Source organism: Mesoplodon mirus, assembly GCF_964341445.2.
Source record: "Mesoplodon mirus genome assembly, chromosome: 7".
Lineage (NCBI taxonomy): Eukaryota > Metazoa > Chordata > Mammalia > Artiodactyla > Ziphiidae > Mesoplodon > Mesoplodon mirus.
The window spans coordinates 24,121,086-24,143,765 of NC_138983.1; the positions used below are offsets into that span (position 1 = coordinate 24,121,086).

The following is a 22,680-nucleotide window of genomic DNA, read 5'->3' on the forward strand; positions in this document are numbered from 1 at the left end:
CATGACCCTGATTTGCACAACCTGGAAGTGGTCTGGGCTGTTTACACTGGGGCTGTATCCCATAGAGACAGAATGTGAGTTTGAGCTGTTCATCAACTCCTTGTTTGCTGTTTCTGGGAACAGCTTTCTTCCTGCCTTTCCTAAATATTGTTCTTGTTGTCACGCAACACGGCTTCTCCCTTGCCCCTAGCATTGCCTGCCTCCTCTCTCTGCCCAGACTTGCTTCAGAACAGTGGCAATGGATAAGGAATAAAACCAGCTGTTCCTTTTAAGGGCTTCCTGCCTAAGCAGACTTGAGTAACCATATCCTTCTCAGCAAAGATTCAGCCCTTGCTTGCCATATTTATGGATTTCATTTTTGATATAGACATCTTAGTATGGATATGTTCAAGTTTGAATACACATGTACACAGAAAAATAAAAGTGTAGATATGGTGTGTGTATACTTATGTGTGTATATGTATGGATATGTATAAACATAGGGTGTAGAGTATTATGGTTTAAAATATGGGCCAGGTTTGAATCTTGCCTCCGTCATTTATGGCTGGTTTTCTTGGCAAGTTACTTAACCTCTTTAATGTGGCTGTACCACCTCTTAGCCTGTACACTGAGGATAATAGTGTCATTTTTGTTTGTTTGTTTTTTGTTTGCGGTACGTGGGCCTCTCACTGTTGTGGCCTCTCCAGTTGCGGAGTACAGGCTCCGGACGCGCAGGCTCAGCGGCCATGGCTCACGGGCCCAGCCGCTCCGTGGCATGTGGGATCTTCCTGGACCGGGGCACGAACCCGTGTCCCCTGCACCGGCAGGTGGACTCTCAACCACTGCGCCACCAGGGAAGCCCCTGTAATAATAGTGTCTTTATATAGGTTTATTGCAGGTGTTAAATGAGATAACCTATTTATTTATTTACTTACTTATTTATTTATTTTTAAATTTTTATTGGGGTATAGTTGATTTATAATGTTGTGTTAGTTTCAAGTGTACAGCAAAGTGAATCTGTTATACATATACATATATCAACTCTTTTTTAGATTCTTTTCCCAAATAGGCCATTACAGAGTATTGAGTAGAGTTCCCTGTGCTATACAGTAGGTTCTTATTAGTTATCTATTTTATATATAGTAGTGTGTATATGTCAATCCCAATCTTGCAATTTATCCCTCCCCCTCTTTACCCCTGATAACCATAAGTTTATTTTCTACATCTATAAGTCTCTTCCTGTTTTGTAGGTAAGTTCATTTGTAGCCTTTTTTTTTTTTAGATTCCACTTATAAGTGATCTCATATGATATGTCTTTCTCTGTCTGACTGACTTCACTCAGTATGACAATCTCTAGGTGGTCCAGTGGTTAAGACTTCACGCTTTCACTGCAAGGGCACAGGTTCAGTCCCTGGTCAGGGAACTAAGATCCTGTATGCTGCGTGGCATGGCCAAAAAAAAAAATAAAGTAACCTATTTAAAATAGTATAATGCTTTGTAAAAAGGGAGCGCTCAGGAAGTTAAAGTCATCTTCCACTCCTCTCCTTTCTGCTATATTTCCCACTAGCACATGTTTCACAAGGAATTAAGAAGGAAAAATACTGGGTGTTCTATCTATAGTAGGATGGAAGTTACATGGTCTTCTTGAGGCCCACTCCACCTTGGTCCACAGTCCTATGCTATTCATCTGTTACTCTGTGTCAGGGAAAAAATATTCCTAAAGATTCACCATATGTTTATTTCTTTGAGACTTGCTTTCTCCCCTTGCTTTTATCATGCATCTGCCTTCCAGCCTTAGGGTGAAATGCCTTCCACATGCTGTGCCTAAGTTTGTCCATGTTTGAAATATGGCTGGTGGTAGATTCTTGCAGGGGTTTGAGGGGATGGTGTCTTTCAGAGTAGGTGATTCTGGGTCAGTGATGTCTCCCAAACATGAGATGTTGCTCATGACCATCTGTTGTGATTCAAGGGTAGAGCCAGCCAGGAATCCTCAGGCAAAAAGAAGTTCCCCTTCATCTTGTTCTAGCTTGCAGAACTGGAGAAGGCAATTCTAATGAGGGCTAGCCTGCATGAAGCTGCCGCAAGCTTAGGGCTTAGTGAACCATAGGACATGCCATTGTAAACGCATCACCCTCGCTCAGACTGACATCTGCTCTTGGCCATGTGCCTTTGGTAGAAGGAAAATCTGGCTTCTGCCTGGCATCAGTGAACCTGGATGTGAAGACAGTAACACTTACTCTGGAAGCTCTTGGCAATGGGGCGGGTGTGGTTGACCAAGACCCCCTTATAGCCCTGACACACTCTGACTCAGAAAGAAGGTTTTAAAAGTGTTGAGGATTGAGGAGCAGGTGGGATCATTTGTAGAATTCTTAGGTCTGGGGAAATTCAGATTGGATTTTTAGGGTATAGCTTAAGTTTTATTGTTTTTAACTTAGACATTCTAATACTTTGCTTGGATATAATATTTGCTGAGTTCTATTGCCAAGTACATTTAGATGCATTATTAAATTATATTTTTAGTACTCAATGCTAATAAAAAAATAAGATCTATTCAGCTCATATTCCAGTGTTTGAAATAACCCAGAAGCAGCCGCCCTTCAAGGACTTCCAGCACAGTTGTTGAGGATAATGGCAGCTTGGGGCTCTTCCAAGATGCTAGAGTTTGAGTTTTGTTCCCTTTGCCTATAGATGTAGAATTTCTATTTCTGGAAGACAAGCAGCAGGAGGTGAGGTATGTCCTAGTTAAAAAGGTGTCTGAAGAGGAGGTATTAGAAAAAAGAGATCAGGAAATCTAGAAGCAAGGGGGAGGAACCCAGAATGCCATGATATAAGCAAGAATGGACTGCTTGAAAATGCCATGTATGTGTGGGCCTCTGGAGGAGACATTATTACTCACCCCCTTTGCTCCCTTAGCCATCTGTGTTTTAGCTACACGTGATGGTTTTTTAAAAAAATTTTATTGGGGCCTCCCTGGTGGCGCAGTGGTTGAGAGTCCGCCTGCCGATGCAGGGGATACGGGTTCGTGCCCCGGTCTGGGAGGATCCCATGTGCCGCGGAGCGGCTGGGCCCGTGGGCCATGGCCGCTGGGCCTGCGCGTCCGGAGCCTGTGCTCCGCGGCGGGGGAGGCCACAACAGTGAGAGGCCCGCATACCGCAAAAAAAAAAAAAAAAATTTTATTGGAGTATAGTTGATTTACAATGTTGTGTTAGTTTCAGGTGTATAGCAAAGGGAATCATATATATATATATATATATATATATATAATCTCTATTCTTTTTCAGATTCTTTTCCCATATAGGTTATTACAGAATATTGAGTAGAGTTCCCTGTGCTATACTGTAGGTTCCTGTTGGTTATCTATTTTATACATAGTAGTGTGTATATGTTAATCCCAATCTCCTAATTTATCACTTCCCCCCACGTTTCCCCTTTGGTAACCATAAGTTTGATTTTGAGATCTGTGAGTCTGTTTCTGTTTTGTAAAAAAGTTCATTTGTATCATTTTTATTAGATTCCACATATAAGTGGTATCGTATGATATTTGTCTTTGTCTGACTTCACTTGGTATGATAATCTCTAGGTCCATCCATGTTGCTGTCAATGGCATTACTTCATTCCTTTTTAGGGATGAGTAGTATTCCATTGTATATATGTACCACACCTTCTTTATCCATTGATGGTTGTTTATTCTACAGAGAATAATGGTAATATCTCAACAAACATACGATTTTTCTTCGAAAGTGCTTTATGCTCATTGCCTCTTTAACTGCAGTGACATTAACAACCCTATCAACCTACATCCATTCTCTTGAGGTTTGTGGGAAATGCCACAGCAGGGTGTCTTGTCTATGATTGTCCAGCAGCATACAAGAGGGACAGATTTGGTATTAAAATTTGGGTGGTCTGATTACCAAGTGTGTTCATTTCACCAATGCTGCATTCTTAATCTGTAAAGTCAAAGTTGTGAACTCTCTAGAATCAAAATACTGTTTTGGAAAGAATAAGACTTTGGCCCCAGAAAGAGCTGGCTTCTAATCTTTCTTCTTTCACCTGAAAGCTGTGCCACCTGGGACAATTTATTTACCCTCTCTGTTCCTCAGTTTCCTCATCTGTTAAATGAAAAAAATGATACTTCCTTTGAAGGGTGGCTCTGAGGATTCAGTGAGCTGGTATGTTTGAAAGGTTCAGCTCCGTTTCCGTGGGGGCTGGGACCCAGGGAGAGAGGAGAATGAATGAGGAGTGACAGTGCCGGGCAGAGTGAAGAGGGGAAGGAAGTGAAAAACTGATTTTTGCTTCCCTACCCCTCCCAATGTACTAGTGTCAACACACTAGATTTCTAGGGAATCCATTGTAAGTTTTATCACTGCTGATACCCAAAAGGGGGTGATGGAGGCATTGACTTTCCATCTATCATTACCTCGTTAACAAGAGGAGCTGTGAGCAGGGAAAGACCAAGGTCACTGAAGTTGGGAATCCAGCCAGGCTGGGACTGAGGGTCATGGTGATGGGATGGTTCTCAAAGGCACAGGAGGAGATATTGAGTCACCAAGGGCCCCAGTAACCGTTCCATCACCCCTGACTCACATCATTTCTGTCTGGGATTTGCCTGGCATCTGTCATTGGCCGCATGGAGTGGGTGGTCAGACCTTCAGGTGGTTAGGAATGTTGTGTGTTACAGGGAGTTCAGACAGCACGAGAGGAGGCGGGGGAATGAGTGGGGATGAGAGCAGAGCCCAAGCTGCCTAGCTGCAGGACTCTCTGATTCCTACATCTTTTTTCTCCCTCTGGTCTTAGATGGTTTATAAAATGCAGGACAATAAAACGCTCAGTAGAAATTTTCATTAAATGTGGTTAGAGGGGAGGTCTGTGGGGTTTTTGGTGGATGCAAAGGCAGACCCTAACATCACAGAGGAGAGGGCGCATGATGAAAACGCCTTTCTTTGCAACCTGCTGGGGTGGCCTGTGGTCTGACAACTGACATTTCCACTGTATGTGGAACAGTCTGACTCATGTTTTCATCATGAATTCTCTGACCTTTTTCAGATTTACCTTAACAACTATCATGTCAACATATTTCCTTAAAACCTAGTGTTGAAAGCTTGCCACTTGGAGACGATGCTAAGGAGACACAATTGCTCCCTCTGCCATTCTGTGGAATCAAGCCCCTGCTGTTTGAGGGATTAAGTGTTCTCCATCTTGTCAGCAGTAGAAATACATCAGTGTTGGAGAGCCTTAAAGCAAGCTGCCTGGCTGATGGGGGGCTGTGAAAATAATGCCGATGGCCATGTTGACAGCCAACTCTCTCTCACTCATTTGTTCATTTGTTCACCACATCTATGAAAGCCAAACCTGTGCCAATTGGTCAGCATTGTTTTCATTGCCTTGGTATTTGCATGGATAAAACAGGACTGAGCGGTTAAGTGTCTTACGTTTTCCAACGTGAATTCAGGGAAAACCAGAGCTGGACCAATATAACTGAACTCTTTACTCTGGATAGGAGATACCAGGATGGCTGTCCCAAGCGTGGCAGCTGAGGAAGGGCTTGGGCAAAGCCTATGATACCAAAGTACTCTGCATCTCTTTTTTTATTTGTTTACCCTGATTTTAAAAAGAGGGGAGAGAAGCAGTTGCACATACAGGATAATGATGCAGCAGTTTAAAGTCACTTTTGAAGATTACTCAAGGTCAAGAGAAAATGTGATTAAAGTAAAGAAGAAGAGCAGTTTCTTTTCTTTTAAAAAATATTTATTTATTTATTTGTCTGCACTGGGTCTTAATTGCAGCACGTGGGATCTTTGTTGCCACGAGTGGGATCTTTAGTTGGGACATGTGGAATCTAGTTCCCTGAGCAGTGGTTGAACCCGGGCTCCCTGAATTGGGAGTGCGGAGTCTTAACTGCTGGACCACCAGGGAAGTCCCGAAGCAGCGCAGTTTCTTTTCTTTTTTTTTTAAATATCTTTATTGGAGTATAATTGCTTTACAATGTTGTGTTAGTTTCTGCTGTATGACAAAGTGAATCAGCTATATGTATACATATATCCCCATATCCCCTCCCTCTTGCATCTCCCTCCCACCCTCCCTATCCCACCCCTCTAGGTGGTCACAAAGCACCGAGCTGATAAAAATAAAAATAATAATAATAATAGCTTACCAGCTTTGAGAGGTAAGAAGATAATCTACACATCTAGCATTTTCTACATGTGGATATGTATGTCCACTGAAAGAAACCAATTGAAAGATAGACAATATAATATTAAGGTTATTTCTGAATACTTCTTACTCCTTTATGTATGATCTTATTATTTGAAGCTTTCACAAGGAATCGTTTACATTAAAATATGGAGTGTTTTATATAGAAAAAACTAAATATTTTGTCCAATGGAAGAGTTAGAGATGAACGAATGCATATGGTGCCTGGAACTTTGTAAGTTCAATTTTGCTATGTGATTATGGGCATGTGCTTGACCTTTTGGTGCCTTGATTGATCCCAAAGTGGTGCTCTATGAGTTCTTGGTGCTTAATTTGCGCTTATTTCCTGGGAAGCACTGACAGGATAAAACTCATTTGCAGCTTAATAACTCTTTGTTCTCAAACATGGAAGGCAAAGTAAGAGTTGTACAACTACAGCAGCCCCTGAAACTAGAGGTTGTCCTGGGCTGTTTCCAGGCTAAGGAAGCAGCAGGCTGTTCACCCCCTCCCTAAACCTGGAATTCTATGGGCCTCCCTTCCCACTCAGAATTCCCTAAAAAACATCTTTGGCATTTCTCTTTGCTTCTTCCCTACTTAGCTCTTTTCATCACTGGTAAAGTGAAGAGGTTAGAGTAGCTTATTTTAGATTACAAGAAAATGTATTACCTACCTCACTGGGTCATCTTGAAAATTAAATTGCATAAACAATATAAAAGCCCTTTAGCTAAACAAATGCTAACGTGATTTAGCATGCATATAGGAAAACATTCAGTAACTTCTCCTGCTGTTGGTATTTCTTTAAATCCTAGTTTCTGGAACTGACCTTTAGCATCATATTGAAATCGCCTGAAATTTGTACAGCTGAAGCCAAATGACCAATGTGCCCTTCGTCCATTTAATTCTGATAAATGGAGAAGGAAAAGTCCAGGAGATCACTTTTGTCTGCTTATCGTATTTTCAAACCTCTTCAGCTGATCAACTTTAAATATTTCTCATAGAATATTTCACTTACCTGTTTGTTTCTCACATGTATGTTTTTTTTTTTTTTTTTTTTTTGCGGTACGCGGGCCTCTCACTGTTGTGGCCTCTCCCGTTGCGGAGCACAGGCTCCAGACACGCAGGCTCAGCGACCATGGCTCACGGGCCTAGCCGCTCCGCGGCATGTAGGATCTTCCCGGACCGGGGCACGAACCCTTGTCCCCCGCATCGGCAAGCGGACTCTCAACCGCTGTGCCACCAGGGAAGCCCCTTCTTTTGACTTTTAAATTAACTTTTTTTTTTTTCTTGTGGCATCTTTGGTTTGGTATCAGGGTAATGCTGGCCTCATAAAATGAGTTTGGAAGTGTTCCTTCCTCTTCTGTTTTTTAGAAGAGTTTGAGAAGGATTGGTATTAATTCTTCTTTAAATGTTTGATAGAATTCACCGGTGAAGCCATCTGGTTCTGGACTTTTGTTTGTTGGGAGGTTTTTTTTGTTTGTTTGTTTTTTTGCCGTATGCGGGCCTCTCACTGTTGTGGCCTCTCCCATTGCGGAGCACAGGCTCCGGACGCGCAGACTCAGCGGCCATGGCTCACGGGCCCAGCCACTCCACGGCATGTGGGATCCTCCCGGACCGGGGCACGAACCCCTGTCCCCTGCATCAGCAGGCGGACTCTCAACCACTGCACCACCACATGTATGTTTTGGGGACACTTTCCTGTCTCTGTTCCAGTGAGGGGAGAAGGAAGAGTGATGGATTTACCAGACCAGAGGAGCCCAGTCAACAGAAGCATTAAAACCTTCCCCTCCTCCATCACATCCGTATTCCTGAGAAGTGGTCTTATCTTGGCAAATAGATTTTTATTTGTGATTTTACTTAAACCCCCTTAACCCTGCGAGTCCTGTAGATTTGGTGCTAATGTCCCTGCATGACCATCCACTTGTTCCCATAGCATCCTACATGTCCTCATCACAATGAGTGATCGTGTGTTTGTGGGATCCTTTATCCAATATCTACTCCTCTACAAAACTGTGAGTTCCATGGGGCCGGTAACAGTGTTTGTTCTCTCCATTGTCTCCCAGTACCCAGCCTCCTACCTGGGATGTAGCAGACACTCAATAAATACTTGTGGGATGAAACAATGAATTCATCAGTTCACCCACACCCTTAGCACTGTGCTCAGTGGGAAAGCTGAGGACCAGAGTGGTTAAATGACTGGCTGTGGGTTAACCTTTCTTTTGAGAAGACACACGTTGTTAATTCCCTGTGGATACTGTAACATATTACCACAGACTTAGTGACTTAAAACAGCGCAAGTGTATTTTTGTACCATTCTGGAGCTCAGGGGTCTGAAATGAGTCTTAGGAAGCCAAAATCTAGGTGATGGCAGGCCTGTGTTCCTTCAGGATGCCCTAAGGGAGAATCTGTTTCCTTGCCTTATTCAGCTTCTAGAGGCTGCCTGCATTCTTTGGATTGTGGTCCCTTCCTCCATCGTGAAAACACATCACTCCTGTCTGTCCAGTGCTTCCGTCCTCACACCTCTGTTTCTGACCCTGACCCTCCTGCCTCCCTCTTATAAGGATCCTTGGGATTATATTGGTCCCACCTGGACAAGCCAGCATTCTCTACCCATTTCAAGAACCTTAAATTAGTCACATCTGCAAAATTCCTTTTGTCCTGTAAGGTAACATTTTCATGGGTCCTGGAGGTTAGGATATGGACATCTTTGGGGCTACCACAGAGAGTCCTTGGAAAGGAGCCAGCTGGCTGACTTGGCAGACAGCATAGAAATGGGTTTCCCTGGGATCATTCCCTTTGGCTAAGATGATACAATACTCTGGACCTTACCTATAAAATTATTGTAATGCGTTAGGGAGAGCAGAGGTGGGTTTGCTCATTGAAATAAAGAGAAATGCCATTGAAGGCATTTTAGGGAATTCATTTCCCAGGTAAAGGGAGGCCCGCAGTATTCCATGGCTGGGCCAGACGTGGACTAGTCAGCTGCTTAGGGAAAACACGCTTTGCCCTCTACTGGCGTAGAGCAGACCTTACTTGGCTTCCCGTATTTTATTACAAGGCTTATAAAAGCTGCAAACAACATTTATTCTGTTGGTGTCCCCCAAGAGTCATTAGTACTTGTAAATTCTTAGAAAACCTAGAAGGATGGAGTGCTTACCCTCGGGTGGGCAGGGGGAAGGGTAAGACATGAGCCACACCCCACAGGCATATTAGATGTTAAGAGAGTGGAGAAATCATACAGCTGGACGAGGCAGGGGCTGGCGCCAAGGAATGGAGACCCAAGTTGGGTAACCTGGACCAACTGTTCTAGACCCTTCACCATGGGAGGGAAAGTGCCCCGGTTCTGATATCAGCAAATTATGGAGCGGAGCCAGCTCTCCTGGCTCAGCTCCGAGCTGGACCACTGGATAGAAATATTTGACTGTTGAAGGGAGGGTAGCTCTAGAGTGGAGGCTGGTTCTTTCAACAAGTATTTATCCAGCACCTCTTACATTCCAGGCCCTTCTCTAGCTGCGGTGAACAAGTTAGGTGTTGTTCCTACCAGCTTATGGTCACGTAAGGGAGACAGATGATATGCAAGTAAATGGAAACATAGAAAGGGATTATAAATTGTGGTAAGGGCGATGAAAGGAAACAACTGGGATGCTGTGATAGAGAACACTATGGACGGAGGGGCAGAGGCATGAACTTCAGATGAGAAAGTCAGCGAGGACCGTTCTGAACGCGTGTCATTTACACTAAGGCCCAACGTTTTGACAGAGGCAGTGGGGAAAGCAAATGTGAAGGCCCTGGGATGAGCAAGACCTTGATGGTTTTGAGAAATAAAAGGTGGGAAAGAGTGCCAAGGAAAGGTTGCGGGGCTCAGGAGAGAGCAGCTCTCAAAGGCCTTGGGGGCCATAGCAGAGCATTTAGGGTTTGCTCCAAATGCAGTGGGGAAACAACCTAAGCATTTAATTAATTAATTAATTTTTTATTTATTTGGTTGCACCAGGTCTTAGTTTTGTCAGGCAGGCTCCTTAGTTGCAGCTCACGGACTCCTTAGTTACAGCTCGCTGGCTCCTTAGTTGTGGCATGTGAAGTCTTAGTTGCAGTGTGCATGTGGGATCTAATTCCCCGACCAGGGATCGAACCCAGGCCCCCTGCATTGGGAGTGTGGAGTCTTCTTAACCACTGCACCACCAGGAAAGTCCCAACATGAGCATTTTACGTAAGGAGTTGATATGTGGTACATTCAAAAACTTAGATCCTTGAGAAATATGGATGTCAATAGTGTTTTTCTTCTTAAGCTACTAGTTATCGAATGTTCATTATATACTGGGCACTGTGTTAAGCTCTTTATATACATAATCTTATCTAGTCCTTTCAGCTGGCTTCTGAGTTAGATAAAATGTACTCATTTCATTGGATGATAAACTGAGACTGAGTGAGTAAAGTAACTTAGCCAAGGTCATATACCCAGTAAGTAGCAAAGGTGGGATTCCAAACCCAGGTCTGTCTGACTCCAATGCTTAAGCCTTTAAACACTTTTTTTCCTCTCACTAGTTTTTTAATATTAAAAAAATATGATAAAAATAACATAAAATTTTCTACATTAATCATTTTAAGTATACAGTTCAGTGGCACAATATTTGTCCTTCTGTGTCTGGCTTCTTTTACTTAGCATGTTTGCAAGGTTCATCCATATTGTAATTGGTATCAGCATCGTCTTCTTTTTCATGGCTGAATAATATTCCACATTCAGAATAACATTTTATGCATATACCATGTTTTCACTCATCTCTTGATGGACATTTGGGTTGTTTCTACCTTTTGGCTGCTGTGAATAATGCTGAAGTGAGCACTGGTATATAAGTATCTGTTTGAGTTTCTGTTTTTGATTTTTGGGGTATATGCTTGGGAGTAGAATTGCTGGGTCATAAAATAATTCAATGTTTAGCTTTTGAAGGAACTGTCAAACTGGTTTCTACAGAAGTTGCCTCATTTTACATTCCCCTGAGCAATATACAAGGGCTCCAGTTTCTCTACATCTTTGTCAATGCTTGTTATTTTCCTTTTTTTTTTCTTTTTTGGATTATAGCCATCCTAGTACGTGTAAGGTGTTGTCTTGTTGTGGCTTTGATTTTCAATTCTCTAATGACTTGTGATGCTGAGCATCTTTTCATGTGTTTATTGGCCGTTTGTATATCTTCTTTGGAGAAGTGTCAGTTCATGTCATTTGCCCTTTTTAAAATTGGGCTGTTTGTCTTTTTGTGGTTGAGTTGTAGGGGTCGTTTACGTATTCTGGATATTAAATCCTTATCAGACGTATGATTTGCAAAATTTCCCCCCATTTCGTAGGTTGTCCTTTCACTTTCCTTTGTTGCACAAAAGTTTTTAATTTTGATGAATCCAATTTATCTGTTTTTCTTTTGTCATTTTTGGTGTCACATCTAAGAATCCAAGATCATAACCAATCTAAGATCATGGAGACTTACTCCTATGTTTTCTTCTACTTTCTTTTACTCTTAACCATTAAGTTCTCTTCTAGATTTTTTAAAAAATAAATTTATTTATTTGTTTTTGGCTGCATTGGGTCTGTTGCTCGGTGCAGGCTTTCTCTAGTTGTTGTGAGCGGGGGCTACTCTTCGTTGCGGTGCATGGGCTTCTCATTGCAGTGGCTTCTCTTGTTGCTGAGTGCGGGCTCTAGGTGCACGTGCTTCAGTAGTTGTGGCGTGTGGGCTCAGTAGTTCTGGCTCTCAGGCTCTAGAATGCAGGCTCAGTAGTTGTGGTACACGGGCTTAGTCGCTCTGCGGCATGTGGGATCTTCCCGGACCAGGGATCAAACCCGTGTCCCCTGCATTGGCAGGCGGATTCTTAACCAGTGCACCACCAGGGAAGTCCTCTCTTCTACATTTTAGAAGTTATTCATCTCATCCAGCCAAGTTAGAAACATGAGAAGCTCAGCTAAGTAAGTCCTGGTGTCTGTCCTGGAGGGGCTCACAGAATAGAACGGGAAACAAAATCTCAGTAGTGACAATATCATGGTGGCCTATGCTGGTTGTTCCCAAATGCCAGTGTGAGGATCTTTGCTGCCCCACCAATGTTCGTAGAAAAGAAAAGAGGAATTTTTTCATAAAACTACATGTATTCAATTAAGGAACTGTCCCTTATTATGAAAGTGGTTCCTTTCTATGATGCTAGAATGTTCTTATGACAGAAGGCTGAGAGAAGATGGTGAGAGTTTCTTTAAATTGGTCTACTTGGCAAATTGAGAATGACCAGTTCTGTGTCAGACTTCCAAATTTAGGGGAGGAAAACAGAAAAGTAAACTATGAAATTCAAGAGGTTAGAAGCCACCGCAGATATTAGGGTTGGTTTATATGGGCCTACAAGGCATGTTGGGGATCCCTCCCCGGGGTTTTTAGGGAAGCCTGATTCACTTTCTTCCTCAAATATCTGACCTATTTCTGCTTCAATCGTCATCTTTGTGCAAAATTTTTAGGAATAGAGAGTTGGGGCAGGAAGAAGAGCAAATCAAAGCTAGGTCTGTTTCTTAGCCTGAATTCCTCTGGGCAGCCTCCGACTGATTCCTTTTATAGTTTTTGCCAAATGATTTTTCTTTTTCATTACCTAAGGTATATTTTTAAAAAGACAGACAGAAAGAAATTCCACCCAGAAAGGAATACTTTTTTTCTCATGGGAAAGAATGCTCAGTTGTTTTTAGGGACTGAATGAAGTTCTGCCAATGAGTTCACTCTTGTAAAACGTTGAAATTCTCCCAAACATACTAATTAAGATGGCTTTTGTCTTTTCTGTTGGTTTTAGCTTTGAAGATACCGTAAAAATGACATGTTGCAAAATCGAGGAGCCAGGTTTGGAGGAAATGATGTGGTTCCTACTTGGCATTCAGCCTTGCACTTGATAGACCTAGTCTAGAAAGTGGTCACCAAACTTTTTTGATGGCCCAGGTGCCTGGGCTGCACTTTACAGTTGTGCAGTTTAATGGTTCCTTCTGGAATTGCGCAGTGCACAACCTGTGTAGCTGTAAGCCTTGGCCTGATGTGCCCCGGCAAAAACAGAAATGAGCACAGACACTCAGGAAATGTATGCTTGTTTATAAGTTATTTATGTGTATGTGTATCAATCCACTTAGATTATATGTTGATAAAACATGATTTCTTTTTTGATTAAAAAATAAAAATGAATAGCAGTTTTATTATTATTATTTTTTTTTGCTGTACGCGGGCCTCTCACTGCTGTGGCCTCTCCCGTTGCGGAGCACAGGCTCCGGACACACAGGCTCCGCGGCCATGGCTCGCGGGCCCAGCTGCTCCGCGGCATGTGGGATCTTCCGGGATCGGGGCACGAACCCGTGTCCCCTGCATCGGCAGGCGGACTCTCAACCACTGCGCCACCAGGGAAGCCCTTGAATAGCAGTTTTAACAAATTTCATCTGTGCCCCAGTGGATGTTTCTTTGTTTGTTTGTTTGTTTGTTTGCCGTACGCGGGCCTCTCACTGTTGTGGCCTCTCCCATTGCGGAGCACAGGCTCCGGACGCGCAGGCTCAGCGGCCATGGCTCACGGGCCCAGCCGCTCCGCAGCATGTGGGATCTTCCCAGACCGGGGCACGAACCCGTGTCCCCTGCATCGGCAGGCGGACTCTCAACCACTGCGCCACCAGGAAAGCCCCACTCGATGGTTTTGAACATCCTTCAGGCAGGGTGACACGTTTGTAGGGCAAGGTTGCTTCTTGGCAGTAAGGTACTTATGGGTCTTACCTGTTCCTGCCAGACCCTCCATCTCACCTTCTGGTTTCTGTTTCAGAGTACATGGTCATTAATGAAGGCTGCCCCGGAGCTGAGTGGAACATAATGTGTCGGGAGTGTTGTGAATACGATCAGGTTAAGTGTGCCTGCCCTGGAAAGAAAGAAGTGGTGGGTTATACCATCCCTTGCTGCAGGAACGAGGAGAATGAATGTGACTCCTGCCTGATTCACCCAGGTGAGTGTGCAATGGGAGACCTCAGGTTGCCTTCATGTTTTCTGAGGTCAGTAATAGGAGCACGCCGAACACTTGAATTCTGCCAGGTAGACATCAGGAGGCTGTGATGCCATGATGATTAAAAGTGGCATAGTTCAACCCACTCTAACTACAGGCAAAGGAATTGGAGGAGTTAGTACCCTTTTCAGTGTTAAGCTTATAAAGCTGTAGATTTATCTACTTAGTCATTCATTTAACAAATAGACTGAGCAGCTCCTTTATACCATGACAGGTAGTGGGAATACAGTGATTTTTAAAAAGATACATTCCTGGCATTTCCAGAGCTTACAGCTTAGTGGGCGAGATGGAGGAGTAAACAGGTGGCTATAATGCAGCCTGGCAGGTGCTGTGACAGAGAAGCATGGGTACCATGGGAGCCTGGATGCGGATGTGGGTGGATGACTTATTAGAGGAGGTGATATGTGTGCTGAAGATGGAAGCAGCAAACTGAAAAGCATGAAGGGGAGCCAGTCGAGAGGTCAGGCCATAGAGCATAGCATGTGATAAGGCCCTGTGGCAAGAGAAAGCATGGAGTTTAGGGAATTGCAAGTAGCTCCGTCTGCCTGGAGGGGTGTGTGTGTGTGTGTGTGTGTGTGTGTGTGTGTGTGTGTGAGGTGAGAAACATGGAAAGAAATAGACCAAAGATTGAGAGAACAATCTGAAGGAGAGAACAGGGGGCTCCAAGCCAAAGGGATTTGGAGGCTGTACTGTGATGTTCAGGGTATATCCTGAAGATATTTGGTAACATTGGAGATCTTTTCATTAAAAAGGTAAAAGCTGATTTTCTCTTCAAATGCAGTATGGAGAAAGGATTGGGAGAAGGCCTCGATTGGAGGCAGGGGAGGAATACTGGAGACCTTGATGAACAGAAGCCCTATGGATGGAGAGAGGTGGAGGGATGTGAGAGAGATTAGAGAGTGGAGTTGATGACAATTTGGGATTGGTAGGATGGGGAAGTGAAGGGAAGAGCAGAAGTCGAGGATGATGCTCCGGCCCTGAGTTAGACATTTGGGCGGTGGTCTCAGTAATATGAGAGCATCCTAGGGTGAGATGGGACCTTCCCAGGTCATGGTGCCTATTCCTTTGCCTTTATATCAGGCTGGACCTGCCTTCTCCCAAACCCCCAATTCCCTGGCCCCCACCATAGAGGGGGCAGTGATTGGCCTTCTTCACTGAAGTGCCTGTCTGCCTGGAGCAGTGTGGACACTGAGCTTCACTCTTAAGGTATTTCCAGTGTGATTAGCGACTCACTGAATGTTTTCTTAGTGCTTTCATATCTGCTGCCTCGTAAATCTGACTTTTTCCAGGGGAATCTGACCTTTTCCCTTCCAGGCCTGATCAAAAGGAGGAGGTAGAGAATTTTAAATACACTTTCCTCAGACTGAAGACTAAAAGGATGTCAAATATGTGCCTTGGGAACTTCTGTCATTTCTTCCTCTCCCCTTATTTTACAAACACAGAGAATGTTGCTCATTATTACCAGGAACTCTCTTTTGAGGAAAGCTATAGAAGAGGAGAGAAAACAGGGCTTAAGTATACAGGTGTTACATCTAAACCATCTTCCTTCTTGGAAGAGAGTAATGTGGAGCTTTAAAATATAAGTGACCTCAGGGCTTCCCTGGTGGCGCAGTGGTTGAGAGTCCGCCTGCCGATGCAGGGGACACGAGTTCATGCCCTGGTCTGGGAAGATCCTACATGCTGCGGAGCGGCTGGGCCCGTGAGCCATGGCCGCTGAGCCTGCGCATCTGGAGCCTGTGCTCTGCAAAGGGAGAGGCCACAACAGTGAGAGGCCCGCGTACCACAAAAAAAAATAAAATAATAAATAAATAAATAAATAAAAATAAAAAAAATAGAAGTGACCTCAATAACCTTTGCACATTTGATCCAGAAAAGAAACCCACTGTTCCAATTCCCTGATGGTGAGAATGTTTTGTAGGGAAATAGTTGAGTAGTGCCTCCAAATTTTCTAAGGAAATTTTGACAGCTAAGCCAGGGTCTCCTGACTAGGGGTCCTTGACAGGGATGCTGAAGTCTTTGAACAATTTTCAATATTTTCAAAAGCCTAGCGATTACTGTTGTTATGAGGGTGGGGCTTTGGTTTAATGAGCTGGCATGAGGTCGTGGAATAAATAAGAGACCTTCATAGGCAGTGCTGTGTGCTTCCTACTGCATCATATAGAAGGGCATCAACGTCTGCCACGCCTGCACCCAACATCTTATTACATCATACGGAGGCACCCAATATGACCACGTCGAATGGTGCTAGGAACGATCTTTCAAACTGAGTAGTGAAGAACTGTCCCATACCTACCATCTGGTTGCCCTGAAAGGAGAGGCTAGAGAAAGGCTTTTTTAGAAAAAAAGATTTTCAAAAGTAGTGAATTGGTGTCCTAGCAGTCCCTACTGGTGATCAAAGAGGTTTCTCTGTGTGTGTGTGTCATTATGAACGCAGGCATTTTTATTTATTGATGTGATTTAATCCATTTCAGTCATTATTTATTTTAATGCACACAACTCATAACACTGGGTGCCCCTTTATATCTTTCTGTGTTCTTCTGACATGACCACACTGTTTTTGAAGACTTCTTGATTTCTCACATGACAAGATATTTTAGCCTCTTCTTATATATTTTCTGCCCCAGATCTGGAATCAGCCACTTCTCAAAAGAACTTTGGTCTGAGATCACGATCTGGTCACCTGAGGTGTTCCTTGCTATTGGACTGTCATTGTTACAAGGTTTTGTTTGTATGTTTTCTTAAGTGGATGGAGCTGGGAAACATGTATTTTTTAAAATGAATTTTTGCTGCTACTCAAGTTCAAATGTAATATTCCAAGGTTGTTCATTAACTTCTTTGATTTTATATTTGTATGTCTTTTCTCTCATGGTGAAAATCCTGTTTCCTGTTAATATTACCCTAATCACTTACTTGCTTTATCTTATAATTATACAAAACAATAACAGCGCTATTGGTATTAGTAATAAGACCATTGATGATAGTGATTTTTATTCACCTTAGAATATATCTCATAAGTATATAGAGTCAAAATACTATGTTTTAAAGCCAATTGATGTAGTTCTTTTGTCTGTGGTGTTATACCATCTACTTGATGTGTAGTTAGGTTTATTGTTTCTATCTGTTTTCTATATTTGATGATACAAGAAAATATGTGTGTGCATTTCTGTATCTTTCCCCTTCTTGCACAAAAGACAACATGCCATAAACACTGCTAACTGCCTTGCTTTTTTCTCTTAACAATATATGCTAGAGATCACTCACTGACAGTAATAAAGCTGGGGTTTTTTTTTCCATTTCTTTTTACAGTTGCATATAACTACATCACGTGGATTACCATAGTTCATGAGTATTTGGGTTGTTTCTAGCTTTTTGCTGTTATAAATACTACTATAGTGAATAGCCTCAGGCATACATCAGCTAGTATTTTTGCAGCATATCTTTGGGGTACATTCCCGGAAGAAGAATTGCTGCATCAAAGGGAGGTGCATATGTCATTTTGCCAGTCTTTGCCAAATTCTCCTCCATGCATTGGCATTCACAGCATTCACACAGTACATGAGAGTACCGTTTTCCCGAAGTCTTGTGACAGAGTGTGTTGTTTTGGAATTTTGTTAGTCTCAGAGGTGCGAAATGGGATCTCAGCCTGGTTTAAGAATTTCTATCACTTCTATCATTATGCTGGACAACGATTCTTTCTCTTGTGATGGCAGTAATTGCATGAGGATCGATGTCCAGGGGCATGGTGGTGGGGATGGCAGTGCTGACATCCAGCAGTGGCCAGTGGCACTGGGGCCCTCAATGGAGCAAGGTGGCTGTGTATTTTCGTGCGTTTCTAGGCTGTGTAGCTTGGCCCTCGGTCCTCTAACTCTTCTGGCAATACCGTGAGCTACTTAGCGTCCTTTTAACACAGCCTTGTTCATCTTAATGACCAGGCTGGTTTTTGTGGCTTGCAACTAATGGCCCGGATGTTACTGTGCTGACAGCTGGCAGAGTCGTAGAGGGCAAACTCTGAGTCCATTGGCCTCCTTGGTGGCACAGTAGGTAGGAAGTCGGACGGGAATGTGGCATATGGGCGAAGATGGCCTTTAAAAGACCATCTTTTAAAGCAGTCTTTTAAAGGACCACTGGGACCCAGTTATGGGCCATATGAAATTTGATGATTCATATTAGCAATTCTTTTCTGGTTGGAAGAGACCCTGGGAGAGGGAAGCAAAGTCAGGATGGTGTGCAGAGAGAGAGCTACAAGTCTCTCTCCTACAGAAGTCACACATATGTACACTGCATGTATATACTACAGGCCAATGAAAACCTAATTTTAGCCAAAAGCAAAAAAGTATGCTCTTAGCTCAAGGAAATGCTGGTTATCTTGAACAGCTCAGAAGCCTGGATTATTCATCCATTCAACCATCCATCTATCCAGTTATTTATTCGCTCAAATCTCAAATAATAATATTTCTGGAACACTTATTATGTGCCAGATACTGTATTAACCGGGGGGGATATAATGTTGAACATGGTGCAGTCCCTGACTTCAGTCTGTACAGGAAAACAGGCAGTAGGCAGTTAAAATTGAGCATGCTATATGCTATGGTGGGGATAAGCCAAGAGGAGGTATGGGAATGCAGAATAATAAAAATAGTTCATGTTTTGTGGGTACTTGCTATGTGCCAGGCCCTTTACAGGTGTGAATTTAATTTATAAAACAACTTTATGAGGTAGGCACAGTTTTTAACCCTGGGTTTACAGATGAGGACATTGAGGTACAGAGAGCTTAAGCAATTTGCTCAAGGACACACAGCTGGACAATGGAGGCGCCAGAACTTAGCGCTCCGTTTTAATAAGTGGGATTGGATTATCTCTACCTTTCCTCACTGTCCCCCACCCCTCAGGAGACCATGTTTTAAAAATAACCTTTGACTAGGGTCTGCTCAACCCTCTCTGGTGTGGACTGCTGGTCGGGGGGAGCCTGACACCTTCCAGGGTGAGCCCATTATTAGGCATTAAGGTTGTTTCTGACGGCACACTCTGGTTATAGAAGAATATGCCATAGGGCTTCCCTGGTGGCACAGTGGTTGAGAGTCTGCCTGCCGATGCAGGGGACACGGGTTCATGCCCCGGTCCGGGAAGATGCCACATGCCGCGGAGCGGCTGGGCCCATGAGCCATGGCCGCTGAGCCTGCGTGTCCGGAGCCTGTGCTCTGCAACGGGAGAGGCCACACAGTGAGAGGCCCGCGTACCGGAAAAAAAAAAAAAAAAAAAGAATATGCCATAGAAGAATATTTAATGGAATGGGAAGATGGTTACTATCTATTATTAAATTAAAAGATAAGTTATTGAAAACAGAATGTACAGTATATAGTATAAGCCTAATTTAAAAAAATGTGTTCATATATATAGAGAGAATTACTGATCATTTTCTCTGGGCGATGGAATTTTTGGTGTTTTTAATTGAATTCTTTTTGCTTGTCTGAATTTTCTAAATATTCCATAATAAACATGTAATATTTTTATAAAGAGAAAAAATACCCTGTATTGATGGATTCTACCTTTTACTACAGGTTATTTCATTTTGCATTAAAACATCAGCCACAAATGAAACAAGCCAGACACAAAAGGCCATATATTGTATGATTCCATTCATATGAAATGACTGGTAGATTACTGGTTGCCAGGGATTCGGGCCGGGGGTGGGAACTGGCGAATGGGGAGTGACTGCTATTGAGTATGGGGTGTTTTGTGGGGAAGGTGATGAAATGTTCTGAAGTTAGATGATAGTGATGGTTATGCAACTCTGGGGTATGCTAGAACCCACTGAATTGTACACTTTAAAAGAGGGAATTTTATGGTATGTGAATTATCTCCATGTAGACTTTTTAAAAACGAATGCGTTAGAACAAAAATGTGCAATCAGTCTGGAAGCTTATTACTAAATATTTTTGATGTCTTTTCAGGTTACTTTTGATATACTTTTCAGGTTACTGATGTTACGTGAGATATAGCACCCTTGTAAAACGTGAAACATTTACAACCAGCAAGAGGGTTTTCCTTCAGTACAAACAACAGTGTAATTTAGATTTGGTTTTCATATAGTAATAGGCATTTGCTGTCAATTAGTCTTAAATTTGGAGGTATTTTCATCAATGTTATTTGCTTTATAAAACATAGTGATTACAAAATAATTTTAAATAGCATTGTGTTTTATTGAAACTTAAAGTTCATAATTATGACCAGAAATGGAATTAAAAAAAAAAAAAGCCATCAGCCACTAACTAGGAAGATGGTTCAAACCACCCTCCTAAACTCCTCAGTCTGAATTCTGGTGCCTCTAGCGTCTTCCTAGGAATGAGAATTTTTTCCTAAAGGCTTTGGCACCTTTCTAGGTCCAGATGCCCTCAGCTGAGACAAGGTCCTGGGAAGGTCCATAGTTTCTCTCTCGTGCAGCCGATTAGAACCTGCATGTGCTTAATCTAACACCCTTCTGCTTGGAAAATTTTCAGGTTGTACCATCTTTGAAAACTGCAAGACGTGCCGAAACGGCTCGTGGGGGGGGACTCTGGACGACTTCTACGTGAAGGGCATCTACTGTGCAGAGTGCCACGCAGGCTGGTACGGAGGAGACTGCATGCGTGAGTAGACCCTGACATAGCTCCATCTCTAGTGTGTGCTCCTTTCAAGTCTCAGCTTTGCCATGGACTAAGGTTGATCTTATTGGACTCTGAGTTCTGGAAAGTTTGTGGCCACAGGGCTTTCTAGGTAAGACTGTAAAACACAAAGATGTGTTTCCATCTGTTAGGTGTGGATTGTGGACTTCTGTTTGGAATTGACCACAGGAGGTTTCTGTCTGTTCTTAAATCTTCCCCTCTCTCGTAAATGAAGTCAATGCATTCTGCACAGAGCATGCCTCATGTCCACTGAGAAGGAATTGTATGTTGTCATTGGTCAGCAAGCAGTAAATAAGGCTTCAAAAATGCTAAGTCTGTAGTGCATTTAACATATGAATTTCTATGGAAACCTTCTTGAATCCTGAGTTAAATTCCTAGAACCCACATCAAATTGTCAGCATGCCACTTGTCCCAGGAAAGGGATTATTTCTGGGTTCTGCTTGATCTCCAAGAATTACTAAATCTTTATTAGTGTCCCCCTCTAGGTCAATAATCCTTTGAAAATGGAGTGGAAATCTAACCTGTCTCAGTTTAAGATCCCCCTCTGCAGCAACTGAGAGTCAGGATCTGGAGCAATGTACAAACTGTCATTATTTCGTTAAGCCTATTTTACATGTTTCCTATTTGAATCAGGAGCAGTCAGGATGGTCGTAGAGTCTAAGTAACTTTACGCTTATGAACGATATTTCCAGTCTGCAGAAATAGAGGATGGAGCGTTATATTGGTGTTCTTCGCTTGATCAAACCTGTCGCAAAATGCAAGAGTCGAGGGCAAGGGGTGAGGAAGATACCTAAGTCTATGTGATTTCAGACCCCTTATTCTCAACCACAGTACTCACCTACCTCCCAGTGGTGAGTTCTTCCTAATAGCTCTGTTTTCTCTGCAAAGCAGGATATGAAGTCTCTAATGATAGCAGAGTAGAAGGGAAGCTGAGGCTTGAGAGTACCAAAGTTTTGGGACAGCCACGTGATGAATGCAGAAATGTACCAGCTAGCGACAATTTAAAGCATGTCCAAGCAAGGCTGAGGACCCAGTTGAAGCTGGAACTCCTGTGTAGGTGATGCAGCCAGGACAGGTGGATGATGCTCTCTAGCAGCATGGTAGCAGAGATGAATAAAAGCAGTCACTTGGTTTATCCAAGAGTTGGCTGAGACATGATTGTCCAGGGGTCCGGGTTGGGTAGGACATGAAACCAAAAAGAACTGGGTAAAGAGACTAGGGACTGGAGGTCTCAATGAGATGGAAAAGCAGACTTAGTGATAATAAAGCAATGGAACATGTAGATGGAAGAGGTATTGTGGTCAGAGAACAGAATTTCTAAGTTGAAGCTTTCAGGGGTGGTGGTGATAATGTGTTCATATAGATTAGTCAGTTTTTGCTGTGTAACAAACAACCTCAAAAGGACAGATGTGTATTTTTCTCTATCCTGGGTCTGTGAGTTGGCTGGGGTTTAACTGGTTTCAGCTGGGTTGGCCTGGGTTGAACTCTAGGGTTCAGGGCTCAGACCAAAGGGGCAACTTTGGGGTGTGGTCTTCTCAGAGTGGGTCACAGAAGCACAAGAGGCCAAGCCAAACACACAGCCAAATTTAAGGCCTCTGCTCACATCACGTTCACTCATATTCCAGGGAAGTCACATGGCTAATCCCCAAATCAGTCAAGTATGAGAGTATATTCCATCCCAAGGGGAAGGGTACAAATATTTCCTAAACAATACTTTAAACACTCTGTGTGAGTAAGTGGGTTTGTTTAGCGGACAAGGCAGAGAAGGGGAAGAATATTTGCATGCGGGAGGTCAAAGACAGAAGGACTGAATTTG

At 43.1% G+C, this 22,680-nt stretch overlaps 1 protein-coding gene across 2 annotated transcripts in view; it reads left to right on the plus strand.

Moving 5' to 3' along the window:
• PAMR1 (peptidase domain containing associated with muscle regeneration 1) overlaps positions 1 to 22,680 on the plus strand; it is a 169,642-nt gene that overhangs the window by 105,242 nt on the left and 41,720 nt on the right. For both annotated transcript variants that reach the window (XM_082626269.1, XM_082626268.1), the window contains exons 2-3: positions 13,969 to 14,145; positions 20,700 to 20,828. In XM_082626269.1, coding sequence (XP_082482395.1) covers positions 13,974 to 14,145; positions 20,700 to 20,828 — 301 coding nt within the window. In that variant the 5' untranslated portion in view covers positions 13,969 to 13,973. The remainder of the gene's footprint in view (positions 1 to 13,968; positions 14,146 to 20,699; positions 20,829 to 22,680) is intronic.